This window comes from Myxocyprinus asiaticus, chromosome 9 (genome assembly GCF_019703515.2).
Source record: "Myxocyprinus asiaticus isolate MX2 ecotype Aquarium Trade chromosome 9, UBuf_Myxa_2, whole genome shotgun sequence".
Classification (NCBI taxonomy): domain Eukaryota; kingdom Metazoa; phylum Chordata; class Actinopteri; order Cypriniformes; family Catostomidae; genus Myxocyprinus; species Myxocyprinus asiaticus.
Window position 1 is genome coordinate 50,149,025 of NC_059352.1, and position 20,562 is coordinate 50,169,586.

Consider the following 20,562-nt stretch of genomic DNA (forward strand, 5'->3'; position numbering starts at 1 on the left):
TCTTTTTCCCTCCCCTTTTCTCCCCAATCTGAAATGCCCAATTCCCAATGTGCTCTAGGTCCTCGTGGTGGTGTAGAGATTCGCCTCAATCTGGGTGGTGGAGGACGAATCTCAGCTGCCTCCGCATCCGAGACCATCAATCCGCGCATCTTATCACGTGGCTTGTTGCGTGCATTACCGCGGAGACGTAGCGTGTGTGGAGGCCCACGCACATCCACGCACAACTCACCAAGCGCCCCACCGAGCGCGAGAACCACATTATAGTGACCACGAGGAGGTTACCCCATGTGACTCTACCCTCCCTAGCAACCGGGCCAATTTGGTTGCTTAGGAGACCTGGCTGGAGTCACTCTTGAACTCACGACTCCAGATGTGGTAGTCAGCGTCAATACTCGCTGAGCTACCCAGGACCACCCCCCCAGCCCTAGTTTTTAGATAATATCTTCACACCTATAATGACTGTCTTCATTGTGAAAATGGATCACGTGTTGATTATATTAAACAAAATGAGATGGAGATGAAACTTTCTTTCTGCTCTCTGGATTCTCTTTGATTAAGTAACTGTTTAACAGCCCATCTGCATATGTGCTAATGTGACTTGCACCAAACATGAGGAGTGAAACAGAACGAAAACTTGCAGTATTTTGGAACTTAAATGTTTTATTCACTGTACTGCAGTTAAGTGTTTTCACTGTAGCCATGTGTCCTATTTGTTTATACACACTGTAGACATTATGTTGAAAGCATTCTGGAATATTCCAGTAAGTTGTGTGTGTACTCACTGTAGATTTCTGGCACTGTATACTGGAGCTGTTAAATCGGAGTGCCGTCACGCTTTGTGTTTCGCCCTGGATGTGGAAGATGCACTCGTAGTTCCTCTGACCAGACTGAGGCTGCGGAAGATTCCGGGCAGACAGAGTGATCGGCTTGGGAACGCCGACGGGAATGTAGATCTGAGTGGACAGCAGAATCTGAGGACAATCCTGTAAAAGATCAAGAGAAATCAGTTAATTTATAAATCAGTTGACGGAATAGACAATTATGGATGGTTTCAAAATCTAACCAGTTTCCTTCTTAAACCAAAAGGACGTTGTTCAGCTAATTCTATTTTCTGACAGTATTTTGGTCACACCGCTGGTTTCCTGTCATGTGTTTATTTAGCATAAAAAGTGACTACAGAATCAACCGGTCAACCACCCACATGCTTGTAAAGTGATGATAATTTAACCACAGCTTCCTAACATTTTTGAGATGTATATGGCACATGAATTTAAGCCCTTGTACACAAGTATACACAGCAAACGACATGCTATTTTGAAATACTACACAATATACAACATAAACAGCTCAAATACCCCCCACCATCCAGCCGTCGTCTCAAATTTTTGGTGCACGCACCATAAAATCCACTTTTCAAATTGAAAGTTTCGTGCAATAAATGGAAAATTAACCATGACACGACTTCAAGCAGCCCATCTGAAAGTCAGTGTGCTGAACTAATTTCCATGTTTAAATTCAATTGATTTAAATTCAATTACCTCTTTTAAACATTTCTATGTTAAATTGAATGGAAAGCAAAGCAACCGATCACGTCGTTGAGACACAAGAGCTCTTCTGTATGTGATTAAATATGTACACGTGCTTTACAGAACTGACATCAACATGTGACGAAAGGTCTGTTACAAACACAAGTAAGCTGCCTTGCTGTATACTGTCAACATAGGCAGCTGGAGCGTAGGAGCGTTTCAAAAACACTCTCCACACCCAACCTTGGAAAATAAATTATGTTAACTGTAAACTGAATTTTCAAACTCAGAAGGCACGTCCACATTAATACGTTTGTTTGAAAGACATGCATTTCATTACGTTTAGATAGAACAACTGGAACAGAGTTGTCCTCCACTGAAAACGGATTGTTTCAAAAATGCTCTCCATTATCGCATACTTTGGAAAACAAATGATGATGGCAAACTGAAAATGGATGATTGTTGACACTAGTACATTTTTGTTTGGGAACCCATTGATTTTGCTATGTTTACGCCTCTCATCCAACTTTCGAACATGCTCCATTACCACACCCTTTGCAAATCAGTGACATAACGAAACTCTGTGTGTGTGTGTGTGTGTGTGTGTGTGTGTGTGTGTGTGTGTGTGTGTGTGTGTGTGAGAGTGTGAGAGAGAGAGAGAGAGAGAGAGAGAGAGAGAGAGAGAGAGATAGTGTGTGTGTGTGTGTGTGTGTGTGTGTGTGTGTGTGTGTGTGTGTGGGCACGTTTAACCTCCGTTGTGGGTACCAAATGTCCCCACAAGGATAGTAAAACCTGAGATCACCTACATTGTGAGGACTAGCCAGCAGTCCTCACAAGGGAAACGGCATATTAAATGTTTTATTGAAAATGTAAAAATGCAAAAAGGTTTCTGTGAGGGTTAGGTTTAGGGGTAGGGTTAGGGTTAGGGGATATAATCTATAGTTCATACAGTATAAAAATCATTATGTCTATGGAGAGTCCTCATAAGGATAGCTGCACCAACAGCAAAAAATGTTTTTTCAAGACAAGTATTTTTGTCTTGTTTTCCTGTGAAATGATCTAAACATTCTTAAAACATGATTTATTTACTTGTCAAGCAAAATGGGATAAGATATTAAGTCTTGTTTTAAGATAAATCTGACAAAAATTGTGAACTTTAGATTTAAAACAGGAAAACAAATCTACCAATGGGGGAAACAAAAAAATAAATAAAATATATGCTTTCCCTTTGAATTGAGTGTATTTTTCATACCACATTGGCAAACAGTTTTTTCTTGTTTTCAGCATAACTCTCACTAAATGTAATTAGATTTATCTCAAAACAAGACTAAAAATCTTATGCCAGTTTGCTTGTCAAGTAAATAAATCATGTTTTAAGAACAAAAATACGTGTGTTTGTGTGTGCGTTTGTGTGTCTGTCTGTGCGTGTTTGTGTATGTGAGACAGTGAGTTGGTTTTTGTGGTTTATGAGGACATTTTTTAGGTTACAAACTAGAAATTATGAGGGTATTACAGTGCTGTGAAAATAGTATTTGCCCCCTTCCTGATTTCTTCTGTTTTTGTGTATTTTTCCATACTAAAAATTTTTTTGATCTTCAAACACAAAATACATTTTTCAAATATATAAATGTTTTTATTGACGCAAAAAAAGTTATCCAACACCTATGATCACCCCTGTGAAAAACTAACTGCCCCCTTAAACTTAATAGCTGGTTGTGCCACCTTTAGCAGCAACAACTGCAACCAAACTCTTCTGATAACGGGAGATCAGTCTTTCACAACACTGTGGGGGAATTTTGGCCCACTCTTCTTTGCTTTAGTTCAGACACATTGGAGGGTTTTCGAACATGAACTGCCCGTTTAAGGTCCTGCCACAACATCTCAATCGGGTTTAAGTCAGGACTCCAAAACGTTAATTTAGCTTCTTTTGAGCCATTGAGAGGTGGACTTACTCCTATGCTTTGGATCATTGTCTTGCTGCATAATCCAGTTGCGCTTGAGCTTCAACTCGCGGACTGATGACCGGACGTTCTCCTTTAGGATTTTCTGGTAGAGAGCAGAATTCATGTTTCCCTCAATTATTACAAGTCGCCCTGAAGCAGCAAAGCATCCCCACACATCACACTACCACCACCATGCTTGACCGTAGGTATGATGTTCTTTTTGTGGACTTCTGTGTTTGATTTACGTCAGATGTAACGGGACCCCTGTCTTCCAAACAGTTCCACTTTTGACTCATCAGCCCACAGAACATTCTCTCAAAAGGTTTGAGGATCATCAAGGTGTGTTTTGGCAAAATTCAGACGAGCCTTAATGTTCTTCTGGGTTAGCAGTGGTTTTCACCTCTCTTCCATTGATGGCATTTTTGGCCAGTGTCTTTCTGAGTCATGAACAGTGACCTTTATTAATGTGAGAGACGCCTGCAGTTCCTCGGATGTTGTCCTAGGCTTTTTTGTGACTTCCTGGATGAGTCGTCGCTGTGCTCTTGGAGGAACTTTGGAAGGTCGGCCACTTCTGGGAAGGTTCACTACTGTGCCAAGTTTTCTCCATTTGGAGATAATGGCTCTCACTGTGGTTCTTTGGAGTCCCAGATCCTTTGAATTGGCTTTGTAACCCTTCCCAAACTGATCACCTTTTTCCTCATAATTTCTGGAATTTCTTTGGACCTTGGCATAGTGTGCTACTGGGTGAGACCTTTTAGTCAACTTCATGCTGCTGAAAAAGTTCTATTAGATGTTTATTTGATTGAACAGGGCTGGCAGTAATCAGGTCTGGTGTGTCTAGTCCAGCTGAACCCCATTATGAATGCAGTTTCATAGATTTGGGGATTTAGTAACTACTAATTAACTAAATATTTTTTCACACAGGCCCAGTTGGTATTGGATAACTTTTTTCAATGAGGGTTAGGGGATAGAATCTATAGTTCATACAGTATACAAATCATTATGTCTATGGAGGGTCCTCATAATGATAGGAGTACCAACTTCAAAATGAGCTAAATAACAGCATAAATAACATATGACTTAATTTTCTTCATCCACATCTTAAGACAATGTTCACAATTAATATTAGCAGTTTTATTGGATTTTTTTTTTTCTGAAGAAATGTAAGATTAATATCTATTTAATTATCACAAAGTCAACATGTTCTGCACCATGTTGGTTTTAGGTCAGGCTCACTTAACAATCAGATACAATTTTAACCAAGTCATGTGACCCACATACTCAAAACAGACCCAACTATGATAAATGATAACAAAATTGGGTGAGAAACTCTCTCATACCCCCTATAAGAAACTAAAGAGCAAGTAACTTGTGGTGCACGTTGCATGTTTTAGGGTTAAAAATGCTACGCTCATGGCGTGAGACACTGAAAAACAGTAAGATGCAGCAGAATGGCCTAAGACATTGGTTTGGCGCATGTCTACATACAAAACAAAAAATACCACCCCCTTAAGGTCAAAGTATACTGCTATGTCTCGCGTACACCTGCCGCTAATTTAGTCATCAGCACAGTGCGCGTGGATTGTCCGTGTGAAGCCCAGTGTTTCTAGACACATGAATGGTCTGATTATGCTACTCGAGTTGACTGTACTAAAAAGCATTACAAAACAGTGGTAGTGTGCATGCATCAAACATGTCCAAATGGGCTCATGGTCAAGAGTTTACTTTGCAAGTTTATAGCGCTCGACTGTGCCTGAGACATAACGCCACATAGAAAAACTAACTATACCCAAGCCTTTAGAATTTTACCAAAACTAGTTCTCTTACAAAGCAGCATCACATTGCTGCCAACCCTTTGGGGTAGAATTTGCATCTGAAGTGCGCATATAATGCCTAAAAGCACTGTCTAGGTAGGAAGCTCACTAGCTAAAAGAACATGAAGAGTAGACAAGCTGCAAATGATTTCTCTGGACCTCTCTCTCTCTTCTTCTGGTTTAATTATTCAAAGTGGATTAGATCTGTGCTTCCAGCTGCCCAATGCATCCCACCAATGAATATTACATAGAGATAGAGAGAGAGCGAGGAAAAGATAAAGCAGGTCTTGACGGATATGAACTGAGAAGAAAGGAAGAGAGCAGAGGGGATAAAACGAAGAAAAAAAAGGGGTGAACAAAGCAGAAGGTGACAGAAGAGCTTTAATGTTGAAGTGCGGGAGCAGAGAATTGTGGGTAATGGGGTCATGGGTGACACCAAACGCCATCGTTTCAAGGTCCCTTCGGAATGCACAAGCGTTGTCTTGGAGACCGCAGTGTTTCAACGCTTAAAACATGTATGTGATAAAATACCTGTTGGAGAATGTTCATCGCTATCATCTCTGGTTTAACCATCTGTCACTCGTCATCTAGTTGTTCTCTCTCTCAAGAAAAGAGGTTGAAAGATAAGAGAAACATACGCAGGGAGTATCGCCACTACGTGACGGGAAACATAAGGGAAAAGATGAGATAAAAGCGAGTGATGGAAATAGAAATAGCAACTTGCACTAAGCCTGCCACCACAAAGTAATGATGATTAACCCTTTAAGCTCTAATGGTGTTTTTCAAGATTTCCTGTTTCCATGGCATACCCAAAATTAAAGGGTTATAACTCAACAAAAAAACAAAATAAGGAGGGTCAAGTGTTTTGTATCATTGTAAAGAAAACTGTGTCAATAATTTCTTTTTTTTAATGATACAGATTATGATGAATTCTGAGACTCTCAGCCTGAGAAACTGCTGAAAAATCCCCCCAAAAATTTAGCCCAAAATTTACTTTTTTTTCTTATTTGACATTATATCTCTGGGTGTAAATGGCTCTGAAAAACTGCTTTTGTTTTGTTCCCAATCGTGTCAACTGTATCTGAGAAAAATGTTGTGTTGATATGACAAAGCAATCAAAAGTTATAGCATTACAAAATAATTTATCCTAGTGTTCAAAAACATCTCCAAACAAATAAAACTGCATAATTGTATGTAATAACTAATTCCACATGCAAACATAACAATGACTAAAGGTTTGCATAGCATGAAAACATGATTTTAGTAATGAGATTTCACAGAATGAGTTTCATTCTGTGCCATTTGAGTCATCATTGAATCTGTGTTCATGTGAATTATCTAATGATCAATGCATCCGATTACCTTGTATGTTGGGTCGTTTGAAAGATAATCACCTCCTCTAAGTAATGATATGTGATATTTTGTTCTGTTTACTTTTCGTGATGTTACAAGCAAAAACACGGCATATAAGCAACACCAACATAATTGTATTATTCACTATATTTCTGTCTGTGAGTAAAATAAACAGGCTGGTTGTATTCTACTCTTTGAGAGCTTTCCAACAACACGACACATGGCTATTTGATGAGCTTTATGTTTTTATTGACTGCAATAATATTTACAGTGCAAATTATTTTGTATAAATTAACAAAACGGACCACTTCTGATTTGTCTGCAAATTTCAAAGCACTTGTTCAGTTTTGGTCATAATGCCAGAATGCACTGTAAAGTAGAACTTCTAAGTTTTCAAACCATACATATTTTGTGTTGGTCAAGACTGTAGTTATTAGAAATCTGACAATTTCATTTTTTTCCTCATGGGCCCGAGCTTAAAGGGTTAAAATAACAATATGTTGAAAATGGAAATAGTGCACAAAAATAGTGCACGCTACCGGAAAGATTGATGTGGCAACTAATGATCTAATATCTTTGAATCATCTAAATTATTATATTTATAAGCGTATTTATATAATTATTTTGAGTACTATAAATACTATATACATTTATTTTAACAAAAATAATTCAAAATACGGTTCCATTCTGACGCAGTTTCAAATGTTCTCTATTCACTCTATTCATTTGTCAGGTGTGGCAAAAAAAGTACATTTTGGATGCTAGACTTAGTCTCAAACCTTTTGTTTATTAGATGTAGAAAAGCATGTTGGGATTTTCTGTCTGGATTCTGAGTGGTTGAGGAACATTTTAATCCTTGTGCGCTGTCAGCGACCAGGAAGAAAGAAACTTCAAGCAACTCCAGCTGGCACACACAGTGGCGGTTCTACACGCCAACGCCTTTCTTTCCCAAGCACCTCGTTTTATTTTCCACCTATTCTCATTTCGGTTTTTCCCTGCGTTTGAAAGCCATCTCTCTCTCTCCCTCCCTCCCTGTCTGTCTTTCTGAAATACACAGTGTCACATATATAATATAAACTCCCACGTTACTGCAAAAAATTTCTCACTCGCCTCCGTTTGCTCACACTTTCTCTCGCGCACACATCTGGAGTCTATTAGAGGAGATGAGTGCGTTTCATTTGTTCTTCTACAGGCTTTTAAAACAAAAAATTATGGGAGATTCCCAGTGGACTCAACGTGAGTGCAGCTCTGTGTACATGATGAGCAAACGCTCTCTTCTCTTATCTCGCTATCGTCTCAGTGAAACAGATCATGTGTCTCACGAGTGAGAGGATGCGGACAGATATATAAGGGGCATGAGTGATAACATGAGAGACAGATTGAAAATGTGCGTGGAGCATCAAGTTTCCAGCACCAAGTAATTTTGTTTTGTCCTCATAGACAGTGAAATACAGAGCAAAGCAACAAAATCACAGCCAATCAGAACATTGATGTTTAATATACAGTTTAATATATTACAAGAAAAACTATATGCCAATGAAGTCAGAAAAATCAATTTCTTTTCCCTTTAAATCAAGTTTTTTTTTTCTTATCCCACTGGGAAAAAAAAGTTGTTAAATGTTTCAAAATCTTGTTCGATTTCTCTGAAATTAAGACAAAATATCTTTTGTCATTTTGCATCTCAAGTAAATTTATCTTGTTTTAAGAAAATTCTTTGCAGTGAAGACATTCTCAAAATCAAATGAAAAAAATTGCTCAAAGGTTTATTTTGAGTACTTTTCATGCAAATACTTATGCTTATAATATAACTTATGAAAAGAGAAGCATTTTAACTGGTGACCTCAGATGTTTGGAGTCCACTGGATCGAGAGCAGAATTCTCAACCAATCATATTTCACTATAGGTGGAGCTACCCAGCACAACGCAATGAAAATAAAAACAACGCAACCAACGAAATATCTAAAGGGGCGTTTACATGAATGCTCTTTTTTTCCATTTGTTAATGTTTTCCATTGTGGCTGTTTTTTAGCGTATCGCGCAGGACCGCAGTTTTTTTTCAGACGCTGTGTCAAAAAAAAAAAAAAAAAAAAGTCTTGCTGTTTTTTTTTTTAGCATCTCGCGCAGGAGTGCGACTTATTTTTAGGTGCTGTGTCAGGTAAAAAAAAAAATCATACCACGTCTTGCCGTTTTTTAACGCATTGCGTAGGAGTGTGGCATTTTTGTGTGCTGTATCAGATTAAAAAAAAAAAAAGTAAAAAAGTAAAAAAAAAAATTTTTTTTACGGTGTCATGTAAAAAAAAAAAAATTAGACCGCGTGTTGCTATTTTTCAGCATATCGCACAGGAGAGCAGCTTTTTTTTATACAACATGTCATGCAACAAAAAAAATCTTATGCCGCCATCTTGCTGTTTTTTTAGCGTATCGCACAAAAGGGAAGCAGGGTTTTTTTTATACTCTGTGACAGACAAAAAACCCCCCCAAAAAAAACGATGTTACGTTTTTCTGTTTTTTAGCATATCGCGCAGGAGTGCGACTTATTTTTAGGTGCTGTGTCAGGTAAAAAAAAATTATACCATGTCTTGCCATTTTTTAACGTATTGCGTAGGAGCGCGACGTTTTTGTGTGCTGTATCATGTAAAAAAATCGAAAAAAAATAAATAATTATACGATGTATCATGTAAAAAAAGTTATACCGCGTCTTGCCAATTTTTCAGCATATCGCACAGGAGAGCAGCATTTTTTTATACACCATGTCAGGCAACAAAAAAAATCTTATGCCGCCATCTTGCTGTTTTTTATCGTATCGCACAAAAGGGAAGCAGGGTTTTTTATACGCTGTGACAGACAAAAAAAAAAAAAAAACGATGTTACGCCACGTCCTGCTGTTTTTTTAGCATATCCTGCAGGAGCGCAGTGGGGGTTTTTTTATACGCTATGTCAGGTAAGACAAAAAGTTAACTTTTAAAAGCGCATCTCGAGACACCTGCACTGGACTCTTAATCGTGCCTAGTTAGGACAAAAACTAGATTTTGACATTTTGACAGATGAGTGGTGCAGGACAATTTACGTGAGTTACTTAACTGAAGTATGAGCAATAGTAATAGTAATAAGCTATTCATTGCTTAATGTTGCAAGTTGCTACACAGGTTAGGACACAGTGTCCAAAAAGTGGCGTGTTTCTTACCTCTGACATGTTGACACGTCCCTCCTGGAAAGAGCAGTCGTTAGCATTCTGCGTGCATAAATGACGGTATTTACACCAGTGACACGGGAAGGAGCCGTTCACACATGATAAACACCTGCAAAGGCAAAGAGACAGGTGAGATATCAAGAATTAACACCAAACAAACTCAAAATACTTTCTAGTTTCTACTACTTAGATGAGAACTGAATTCTGCTTTCTCTCATGAGCTATACAGACGGACGTGTCCTCGTGTTATGACCTCTCTCGCTCTTTTTGCATAAAGACAATGAAGCCTATTTTTAGGACCATTACGATTTTTTTGCATTATAACATTATTGTCATGACAATTAAGCACACCAGTTGTCAGAAACCTTTTTGTTTTTGTTATTTTGCATTACAGTGATGTGCATTCTGGGGATAAATTGTGCTTAATTGTAAGAAAATTTCAAAATGCAAAAAGCCTTGGTGGTCCTAAAATAGGATAAATTTTTTTTGCTTTGTGAAATTTGACTCAGACATTTCTAAGTGAGATTCACTCTTTGACTGCGATACAAAGTCATTTGTTTCAATTATTCAATATTCAGTCCAGAAATTTGTTTACTCTGTGACATTTATTGATGCTTTAGGACAAAGAGCCCTCTGACCTCATAATGGTTTCAATAGATGAGTATAATTGACCAATCAGCTGCTACATAGAGAGCAGCTGTCCAATCTGAGCTGAGAAATGATTGGCTGAAGAAACTGGGCCTCTCTTAAAGACATCCATTTATGAAGCATCAAAGCTCCTAATGTCGTATTTGAATGAAACAATAATCACAGGGAAATTATCTTGGGCAGGATTGCATCAGTTGGGATTTGATTGCATTGTGCTGTTAAATAAATGAAATTATTGGGTAATATATATTTATTAATATAATATTTGTTTTCGTATTACTTATTGATAATATATATTATATCTCATATTTAATTATAATATATTTATTATATTTTATTTTAATATTTAATTACACACACACACACACACACACACACACATATATATATATATATATATATACACACATACACACACTTATAATTTATTAATAATTTTATTTATAATACATTTTATAAATTGTACAATATTACATTTTTAATAGAACGTTATACTTTATATTATACAAACGCTATTATCGGTTCACTTATATTTTTTTATATTTAATATTATACCAAAAATTATATTATGAGCAAACGTTTTATTTATTTACATTTGCATATATATTTTAGATATAATTGTTGGTTTATTTTGCATAATACCCACATATTACATTATTGTTTAATATTTTTATATCCCACGTGGCCTTGGTTACATTAGCAGAAAAGCTGCTTCACATGCAGAGAAAGGTGTTACATTTTGATTAAAGATTAAAAAAAATATATAAATGATGTATCGAATTAATTAAGAAAGTAAATAGAGGGGCCTGGGTAGCTCAGTGAGTATTGACGCTGACTAACACACCTGGAGTCATGCATTCGAATCCAGGGCGTGCTAAGTGACTCCAGCCAGGTCTCCTAAGCAACCAAATTGGCCCGGTTGCTAGGGAGGGTAGAGTCACATGGGGTAACCTCCTCGTGGTCGCTATAATGTGGTTCTCGCTCTCGGTGGGGCGTGTGGTGAGTTGTGCGTGGATGCCACAGAGAATAGCGTGAAGCCACACGCTACGTCTCCACGGTAACGCGCTCAACAAGTCACGTGATAAGATGCACGGATTGACGGTCTCAGACGTGGAAGCAACTGAGATTCGTCCTCCTGCCACCCAGATTGAGGCGAGTCACTACACCACCACGAGGACTTAGAGCGCATTGGGTATTGGGCATTCCAAATTGGGGAGAAAATGGAAAAAAATTAAATAAAATAGGGGCAATTTTGATTTCATGTTGACTTCAATTCTAACATTCTTAAAATGAGAATTTGAGCAATTTATTCAAAACAGGCCAAACATTATGATTGAGAACTGTTCTGATTTATGCATCTATGAAGAGCATCAGACAATAACAGCCACATGTCACTGTGTGTGTTTGTGTAGGTAATGATCCCCCATCGAGACACCATTTGTCAGTTTGTTAATTCTAGATCTCAAGAGAGATTTAATTTGCTAATCAGGGTGAACAAACCAAGAGGCCAGCTGTGATGGAGAATTAATGCAACCAGGTTTAATTTAGCTGCCATGACAACATACATGCTTGAACTTTATTTTGTTTATAAATTATTTTATAAGTTATTTAATGTGGTGCAAATGTACAATCCGTTCAACCACAACAAAAAGGTAACAAAACTGAAAATACATCTTTCCAAACGCCCCTTGTACATTGTGCTGTGATTTAGGGTTGGTGATCCAGAATGGTTACATTTAAAAAGTAATTCTGGAACTGAATGAAATTATGTTAATAATGTTCTTTTCCATCAACAGTTTTTATAGCTGCTTGTTTTTAGAGAATATATCTTGAATTAAATTAATTTCTCTTACCCTATACTTCCAAATGTTTAAACTTAAAGATATATTCTTTAAAGATAAAGTATTTGCCCCTTTAGTTACTAAATCCCCAAATCTATGAAACTGCATTAATAATGGGGTTCAGCTGGACTAGACACACCAGACCTGATTACTTCCAGCCCTGTTCAATCAAATAAACATCTAATAGAACTTTTTCAGCAGCATGAAGTTGACTAAAAGGTCTCACCCAGTAGCACACTATGCCAAGGTCCAAAGAAATTCCAGAAATGATGAGGAAAAAGGTGATCAGTTTGGGAAGGGTTACAAAGCCAATTCAAAGGATCTGGGACTCCAAAGAACCACAGTGAGAGCCATTATCTCCAAATGGAGAAAACTTGGCACAGTAGTGAACCTTCCCAGAAGTGGCCGACCTTCCAAAGTTCCTCCAAGAGCACAGCGACGACTCATCCAGGAAGTCACAAAAAAGCCAAGGACAACATCCGAGGAACTGCAGGCGTCTCTCACATTAATAAAGGTCACTGTTCATGACTCAGAAAGACACTGGCCAAAAATGCCATCAATGGAAGAGAGGTGAAAAACCACTGCTAACCCAGAAGAACAATATGGCTCGTCTGAATTTTGCCAAAACACACCTTGATGATCCTCAAACCTTTTGAGAGAATGTTCTGTGGGCTGATGAGTCGAAAGTGGAACTGTTTGGAAGACAGGGGTCCCGTTACATCTGACGTAAATCAAACACAGAAGTCCACAAAAAGAACATCATAACTACGGTCAAGCATGGTGGTGGTAGTGTGATGTGTGGGGATGCTTTGCTGCTTCAGGGCGACTTGTAATAATTGAGGGAAACATGAATTCTGCTCTCTACCAGAAAATCCTAAAGGAGAACGTCCGGTCATCAGTCCGTGAGTTGAAGCTCAAGCGCAACTGGATTATGCAGCAAGACAATGATCCAAAGCATAGGAGTAAGTCCACCTCTCAATGGCTCAAAAGAGGCAAAATTAACGTTTTGGAGTCCTGACTTAAACCTGATTGAGATGTTGTGGCAGGACCTTAAACGGGCAGTTCATGTTCGAAAACTCTCCAATGTGTCTGAACTAAAGCAAAGAAGAGTGGGCCAAAATTCCCCCACAGTGTTGTGAAAGACTGATCTCCCGTTATCAGAAGAGTTTGGTTGCAGTTGTTGCTGCTAAAGGTGGCACAACCAGCTATTAAGTTTAAGGGGGCAGTTAGTTTTTCACAGGGGTGATTATAGGTGTTGGATAACTTTTTTTGCTTCAATAAAAATATATAGATATTTTGTGTTTACTCAGTTGTCTTTGTTTTATGTTATATCTCATTTGAAGATCTTAATTTAGTATGAAAAATACACAAAAATAGAAGAAATCAGGACTGTACATAAATATATAATCATGAACTAAATGGTATATATATATATATATATATATATATATCCATTTATTTACACATTCGGTTAATTTGATTAATAGGCATATCACAATTTATTAATTAAAAATGTGTAACCGATTGGGAGTGCAAATATATATATGTATATATATATATTTGGATTAAATGGTATTTTATTACCTTACAGTGAAATTAAATGGGTTTATTTCTTGTTTCAAGTATAAACCTCAACCTTAATTTTGTTTTTGCTAAAAAATTAAATAAAAATAAAACTATTTGCAAATGGGAAAGGAAAAAGAAAAATTCAAGATACTGTATATTCTCTTAAATACTTTATGCAGTTTCACTGCTTGGGAGTTAATGTATATTGTTTAAAAGGATTTTGCCTTGTTACTGGAAATCAAGACAAAAATACAGACTCCGTATACATTTCTCTCCTTTTCTACCTTCTCCCTTTCCCCCAATCCATTACAAACTATTAAATTCAAACTATCCAATCCAATTCCCTAAAAATAGATTTCTTTAAAATGTGGGAAGATGATAATAAATGTGACCTTATTTATCTTCCCAACCCCTCCACCAATCCTGGCAGAGGATTTAATCCCCTCTCTGTCATCCGGCCCCCTCTCACTCTCGATCCGTCTGGAGTTGGGGGTAATTTCAGGGTGTCCCCTGGTTTCCCTGCTCATGTTAAGCCCCTCATGCTGAGCTCTCTCCCCCCCCACAGACGGGTGTTAATTTCAGGGCATCCCTGATCTGTTCAACATTAACCCCCCACACGCTGGAGGACCAAAAATCATACACTCTCTTCTCTTGCTCTGGGAGGGTCATTTTCCTCCATCACATTTAAATGCTTGTTTATCCTAAATCCTTCTACAGAACGGACACTTCAAATTTCACTCATCGTGAACAATCACTATTGAATCTCACTAAAACATGTACAGGTCACATTTCACAATTTGAAATAGCATTTTGCATACAGGAAATGAAGCCTATTTTGAGATCACTATAATATTTTGAATTGTTACATTTCTCATTACCGGAATGCATCTGGACGTTTTACTTCAAAGTTGTTGTTTTTTAAAATCCTATTCTTCTCAAGTAAAACTGTACAGTAATACAATGACTTTTATTTAAACCAGCATATAAAGACAGTGCAACAAATACTACCATGATGTATAAATACTTTACATTTTAAAGAATATAGTATATATTAATTTTATCCACATTATGGCAGTGAGAATATTGGGGGAGAAATGTACTTAAAAGTCAAGATAATAAAGCAAACATTTTATTGCAATACATCAAATACAAATAGAGATCAGCAGTTACAGAAATACTCAAACCAGCCCATCTGGCACCAACATTTTTCCCCATTCTGATGGTTGATGTGAACATTAACTGAAGCTCCTGACCCATATCTGCATGATTTTATGCACTGCTGCCACACGATTGGCTGATTAGATAACCACATGGATGATTGTTTGTGCCAGATGGGCTGGTTTGAGTGCAGAATGTCACAATGCAGAACTTTTCAAGATTTTATAAATCCTATACAAAACAATATAGGCTATTATAAATGTATTGCTAAATAGTCATATACAGAATATGTAAGGAATAATTGATGACGTACCATTGAATTATTGAAAAACAATGCACACCCTGAGGTGGTAATGCGGTCAAGACGTGCAGCGGAGTGGCCATTAAACCTCGGGTGTGCATTATTTTTCAATAATTCAACGGGCCAGAGTCAATTATTCCGCTTATACGGTTACCACACCTTAAGACATAGTTCAATGTTTTATCTCAGGACATTTTCTGGTTTTGGTCCCTAAAACACTCTTGTGAGTTGAACTACTTTCTTCCACCACGGATTCAGCGTATTGTTTTGATACAGTCCAAACCTTCGTTGCTAGTTTGAAAACATCACTTTACAACTAGAAACGGAGGATTGTGATGCTTGCACTGCTTTACTGGAGCACTTACTGGAATAACAAGGTAGAGCATTTGTGCGTGCGTGCGTCTTGTCAGTATCGCTTCATCAGTAATAACAAATTGCCAAGATGTACGTTTAAGTATACTTCTCAGCAGCAGCAAGTGTCGCCATTCTTGTATATAGCTTTTACGTTGCTAAACAACTGTTTACAAACCCACGCTGACTTTTCTCTCGAGCACATGTATGTTTGTGTGTCCGTGAGTTTGTGCATGAGCGAAAGAGGATGGAGTGGAAGCGCCAGGGTGCTTTTTACTACGAGAGGCTGATTTAGGCGAAATACATTTAAACACTTGCACATATTAAAAGTCATCTCGGATAATACAGAAACGGTTACATTGACCGTCTCTGTTTGTTGGTTGCGGATCGTCTCTAAATGCGTGTGTGTGCGTATGTGTGTTTGAGTGTGGCTGAAAGTGAGAGGGAGCAAAAGGGCAATACGTTTAGGATATTAAAGACATTGTTGGTCATTCTTATCTGATGTTCTTAACCAGTGTCTTTGTTTTATTTTGCTATGGTAGCCTGTACGGCTCTTTGAAATAACTGAAATAATTTAGCAAAGTGATATGGAATCGTTATAAGGTTAAGACCTGCGCCGTGTCTGAAACCGCCCCTATCCACTATATAGTGCACTACTTCGGGTGTCCGCCATTTCATTCACTCACTGTGAGATATAGAGCACTCACTGCCATTACTATATAGGAAATAGTGAATGAGTGAATGAGTGAACGATTTCGGACACAGACCTGGAAATACTTCATAGCCGTGCGTTTACTGGAAAACAATTGCACACCTTAGAACGTCTGTTAACCAATCAGGATTAAACATTCAACAGACCCGTGGTATAAATACAAATATACAGTAGAAGTAGGGGTGCACAATATATATATATATCGGCCACTGATGTTAAAGATTTTAAGTACAAAGTTACAGTTTATATATATTAAGTCCAGTAACTCATTTAAGTTTTTCACTATTAATGTAATCACCATTTTCACCTTTTCAGAGGACAAGTGAATGTTTAAAATTCCCTCAGTTAAAATGAATTTATGTCAGCTGCATGCATAACTACACAAGAATAAGCCAAATGTTGTTTAAAAGAGTTTTAAAAAGGGTAAAGCATGTCACGCCACAGGACATATCAACTTTTTACAGTTATTTCCTGTCAAATACCCATTAACAACAATTTCAATATATCATAATTTTTTTTCCATCAATATTCAAATGAAGTGTGTGTGAAATTCTGAAACACACAAGCTTGTCTTATAAGCCAAAAGCAGAGTGTGACCTAGTTTTAAAGGACCTAGTTGTGTGTGTATGGGAAGGTATTGTATATCTGAGATGCTGTTACTCTGAGGTGTGTGTGTGTTCTCAGTATTGGGCTCATCTGTCCTGCAATAAGAAACTACACACAACTCCCATAAGAGCCTGAACCCATCTGGAGTGTCTCACAAACACACACACACACACGCGCACGCACGCACGCACACCGATTCATTGAGATTGAGTTTAGTGGGGGTCCACTATCTGTAGGATTCTAACCACAGTCTGCTTTCAAGAGAATAGCTGTCGATCAACACTCCAATGGTTACCATGGCAACAGAAATATGACACCCCCCTGAGTGGCGATGAGTTTCTGGGTAAAACGAGAGGACCCTAGATAAAGAGAGAGAGAGAGGGGAAATGGACTCACGATCTGTGGATGCTGCAGTTGTAGAAGGTGAAATCCACGCTGGCAAATTTCTGCCCCGTTTCCCTCGATTTCAGATAGAGCTTCACCACATGAGTGTCTTCTGTACAGAAACATACAAAGGAACTTAGTGAGATCTTGTCTTATTAACTAACCAGGCTCAATAAACGGTGCTGCGTCTTCAGTAGTCGCGTTCACACGTACAACCTTTTCCAGAAAATTACCTACAATTTCCAGTTTACAGGTCATGTGTGAGCGTGACCCTTTTGAAAATACTGGTAAATTTTGCTCTGGCAATTTTCTTTAATGTGAAGTTATATCATTACCTATAAATTTCCTTATTGATGCTGTGTATAAACAGCACATTTGGTACATTTACCAGTAAAGGCAACCCAACGATTTTCCTGTAATTTACCTGGTTGCATGTGTGAACGGGGCTAGTGTTTAAAGGAATATTCCAGGTTTAATACAAATTAAGCTAAATTAACAGCATTTGTTAATTTCCACAAAAATGTATTTGACTCTAGATTTGTTTGTGTACATTTTCTAGCAACCATGGCAGCAATTTATCAAATAATGTACAAGAGCGTTAAAGCCTGGCAAATGTCCAAATACACAATAAACTTAATCCGGTACACCACTCAAGAAAGATTTTATTTGAATTAAAATGCAGTCTATGATTTGAAAACAAAATCCTTGCGAAACATCTCGCATCACTCTGTGATCTATACAAGTAAGCTAATTAAATATTTCATGTCCATTTATTTATTTAGCAAGTAGTTTTGTAATTAGCGTGATAATAAGCCACTTTTAATGCTAAATTACCGCCAACAGCACTCTAAGGCAAACCGGAGGTGGAATTCAGCTGTTTCTGGAGACTCTGTGGCCTCTTTCGTCTCACAAAGTAACATTATTTCCACTCAAATCAATATTTTATGTCCATTTACATATTTGATTTGAATAAGCGGGATAATGTCCAGTCAGTCGGTCTCGAGGTTTATTTCGCAATAATGACCGGCTGCCTGTAGATTATCCCTTATATATTACATCACATGTGTTTACTGACTCTGTTGCCGTGTGATTGGGATGAGTTCTTTGGCTGATGGTGAGAGGCAGTAGATTCGTGACCCGTGTATTTTTCCCTCAGTCTCTGTGTAATCCTCAAAGGAGCAGTCCACTCCTTTGGAAAGATCCGGCACGTTCCGGGCATGAAGAGCCAGCTGGAGAATCAATGGAGAAAACAGACAGAATGAGAAACCTTGGCCCACTTCCACATATCTCATCTGTTCCATCTCTGACAACACTGAAAAGGGTTTGTTTTTAAAATACACTTCTACTGACATAATAAGGTATCTGGTTATTTATATATTCTACGTATGTAATATCTTGTTTAATTCACACTCAAACACACACCTGGACATCAGTCATGGTGACGGAGATGTTGTTGGGTTGGACGGTGAGTTCCACACATTGATCCACTCTTGAAGCAAATCTCTGGAGTTCGTCAGCCCTCTCACAGCGGTCACGACGAGAACAACTAGAGACAGAGAAAAACACTTTAAAAAAAAAAAAAAAAGATTATCTGCAATTCCTTCCAAGGACTCCACTCATGAGCAGTCCAGAATATTACTAAACTCTGTGTATTTTATTCCAGTGGTGTCTAAGCCTTGACCATTACAAACTTTGATTTGAAGCAAAAACATATTTGAAATAAAAAAAAAAAATAAATAAAAAAAAAGACAAAAGGTATAAGTCTGAGTACTCAAATACTGTAATCAAGAAATGAATTACAATCTCATGAAGCATCACGAATCACGTAATCTAATCAATGACGTTATGTTGATAGTTTTATATTGTACCATAGATTCTGATTCAAAGTATAGAACAATATAGGATATTTTAAGTTTAATGAAAAATATATTCAGACATACACAAATATATAAGTAGGGGTGCACAATATATCGGCAGACTATATATTATTGCCTGTTAACTGGGAAAGTCTAAATATAAATATTGGAATTACTGACTATGTTTCGCCGATAATTTGTTGAGAATTATCTGTATCAGCCGCAATGAGCTGAGAATTATTGGTTATCTGTATCGGCCAAAATGAGCTAGAAATTATCGGTATTAGCCACAATGACTTGAGAATTATCGGTTACTGGCCAAAATGGGCTGAGAATTATTGGTTATCGTATCGGCCACAATGAGCTGAGAATTATTGGTTATCTGTATTGGCCAAAATGAGCAAGAAATTATCGGTATCAGCCACAATGAGCTAAGAATTATTGGTTATCTGTATTGGCCAAAATGAGCTAGAAATTATCGGTTACTGGCCAAAATGGGCTGAGAATTACTGGTTCTCGTATAGGCCACAATGAGCTGAGAATTATTGGTTATCTGTATCGGCCAAAATGAGAAAGAATTTATCTGTATCAGCCAAAATGAGCTAGAAATTATCGGTTACTGGCCAAAATGGGCTGAGAATTATTGGTTATCGTATCGGCCACAATGAGCTGAGAATTATCGTTATCGTATCGGCCACAATGAGCTGAGAATTATCGTTATTGGCCAAAATGGGCTGAGAATTATTGGTTATCGTATCGGCCACAATGAGCTGAGAATTATCATTATTGGCCAAAATGGGCTGAGAATTATTGGTTATCGTATCGGCCACAATGAGCTGAGAATTATTGGTTATCTGTATTGGCCAAAATGAGCAAGAAATTATCGGTATCAGCCACAATGAGCTAAGAATTATTGGTTATCTGTATTGGCCAAAATGAGCTAGAAATTATCGGTTACTGGCCAAAATGGGCTGAGAATTACTGGTTCTCGTATAGGCCACAATGAGCTGAGAATTATTGGTTATCTGTATCGGCCAAAATGAGCAAGAAATTATCTGTATCGGCCAAAATGAGCTAGAAATTATCGGTTACTGGCCAAAATGGGCTGAGAATTATTGGTTATCGTATCGGCCACAATGAGCTGAGAATTATCGTTATCGTATCGGCCACAATGAGCTGAGAATTATCGTTATTGGCCAAAATGGGCTGAGAATTATTGGTTATCGTATCGGCCACAATGAGCTGAGAATTATCATTATTGGCCAAAATGGGCTGAGAATTATCGTTATCGTATCGGCCACAATGAGCTGAGA

General features: G+C 37.7%; 1 protein-coding gene across 1 annotated transcript in view; it reads right to left on the reverse strand.

Moving 5' to 3' along the window:
* The window catches only part of LOC127445892 (plexin-A1-like), a 176,326-nt gene that overhangs the window by 63,085 nt on the left and 92,679 nt on the right, over positions 1-20,562 (reverse strand). Inside the window, exons 6-10 of the mRNA XM_051706360.1 lie at positions 18,816-18,939; positions 18,469-18,622; positions 17,406-17,505; positions 9,821-9,935; positions 783-983 (exon numbers count right to left, since the gene is read on the reverse strand). Of these exons, the coding sequence (XP_051562320.1) occupies positions 783-983; positions 9,821-9,935; positions 17,406-17,505; positions 18,469-18,622; positions 18,816-18,939 (694 nt within the window). The remainder of the gene's footprint in view (positions 1-782; positions 984-9,820; positions 9,936-17,405; positions 17,506-18,468; positions 18,623-18,815; positions 18,940-20,562) is intronic.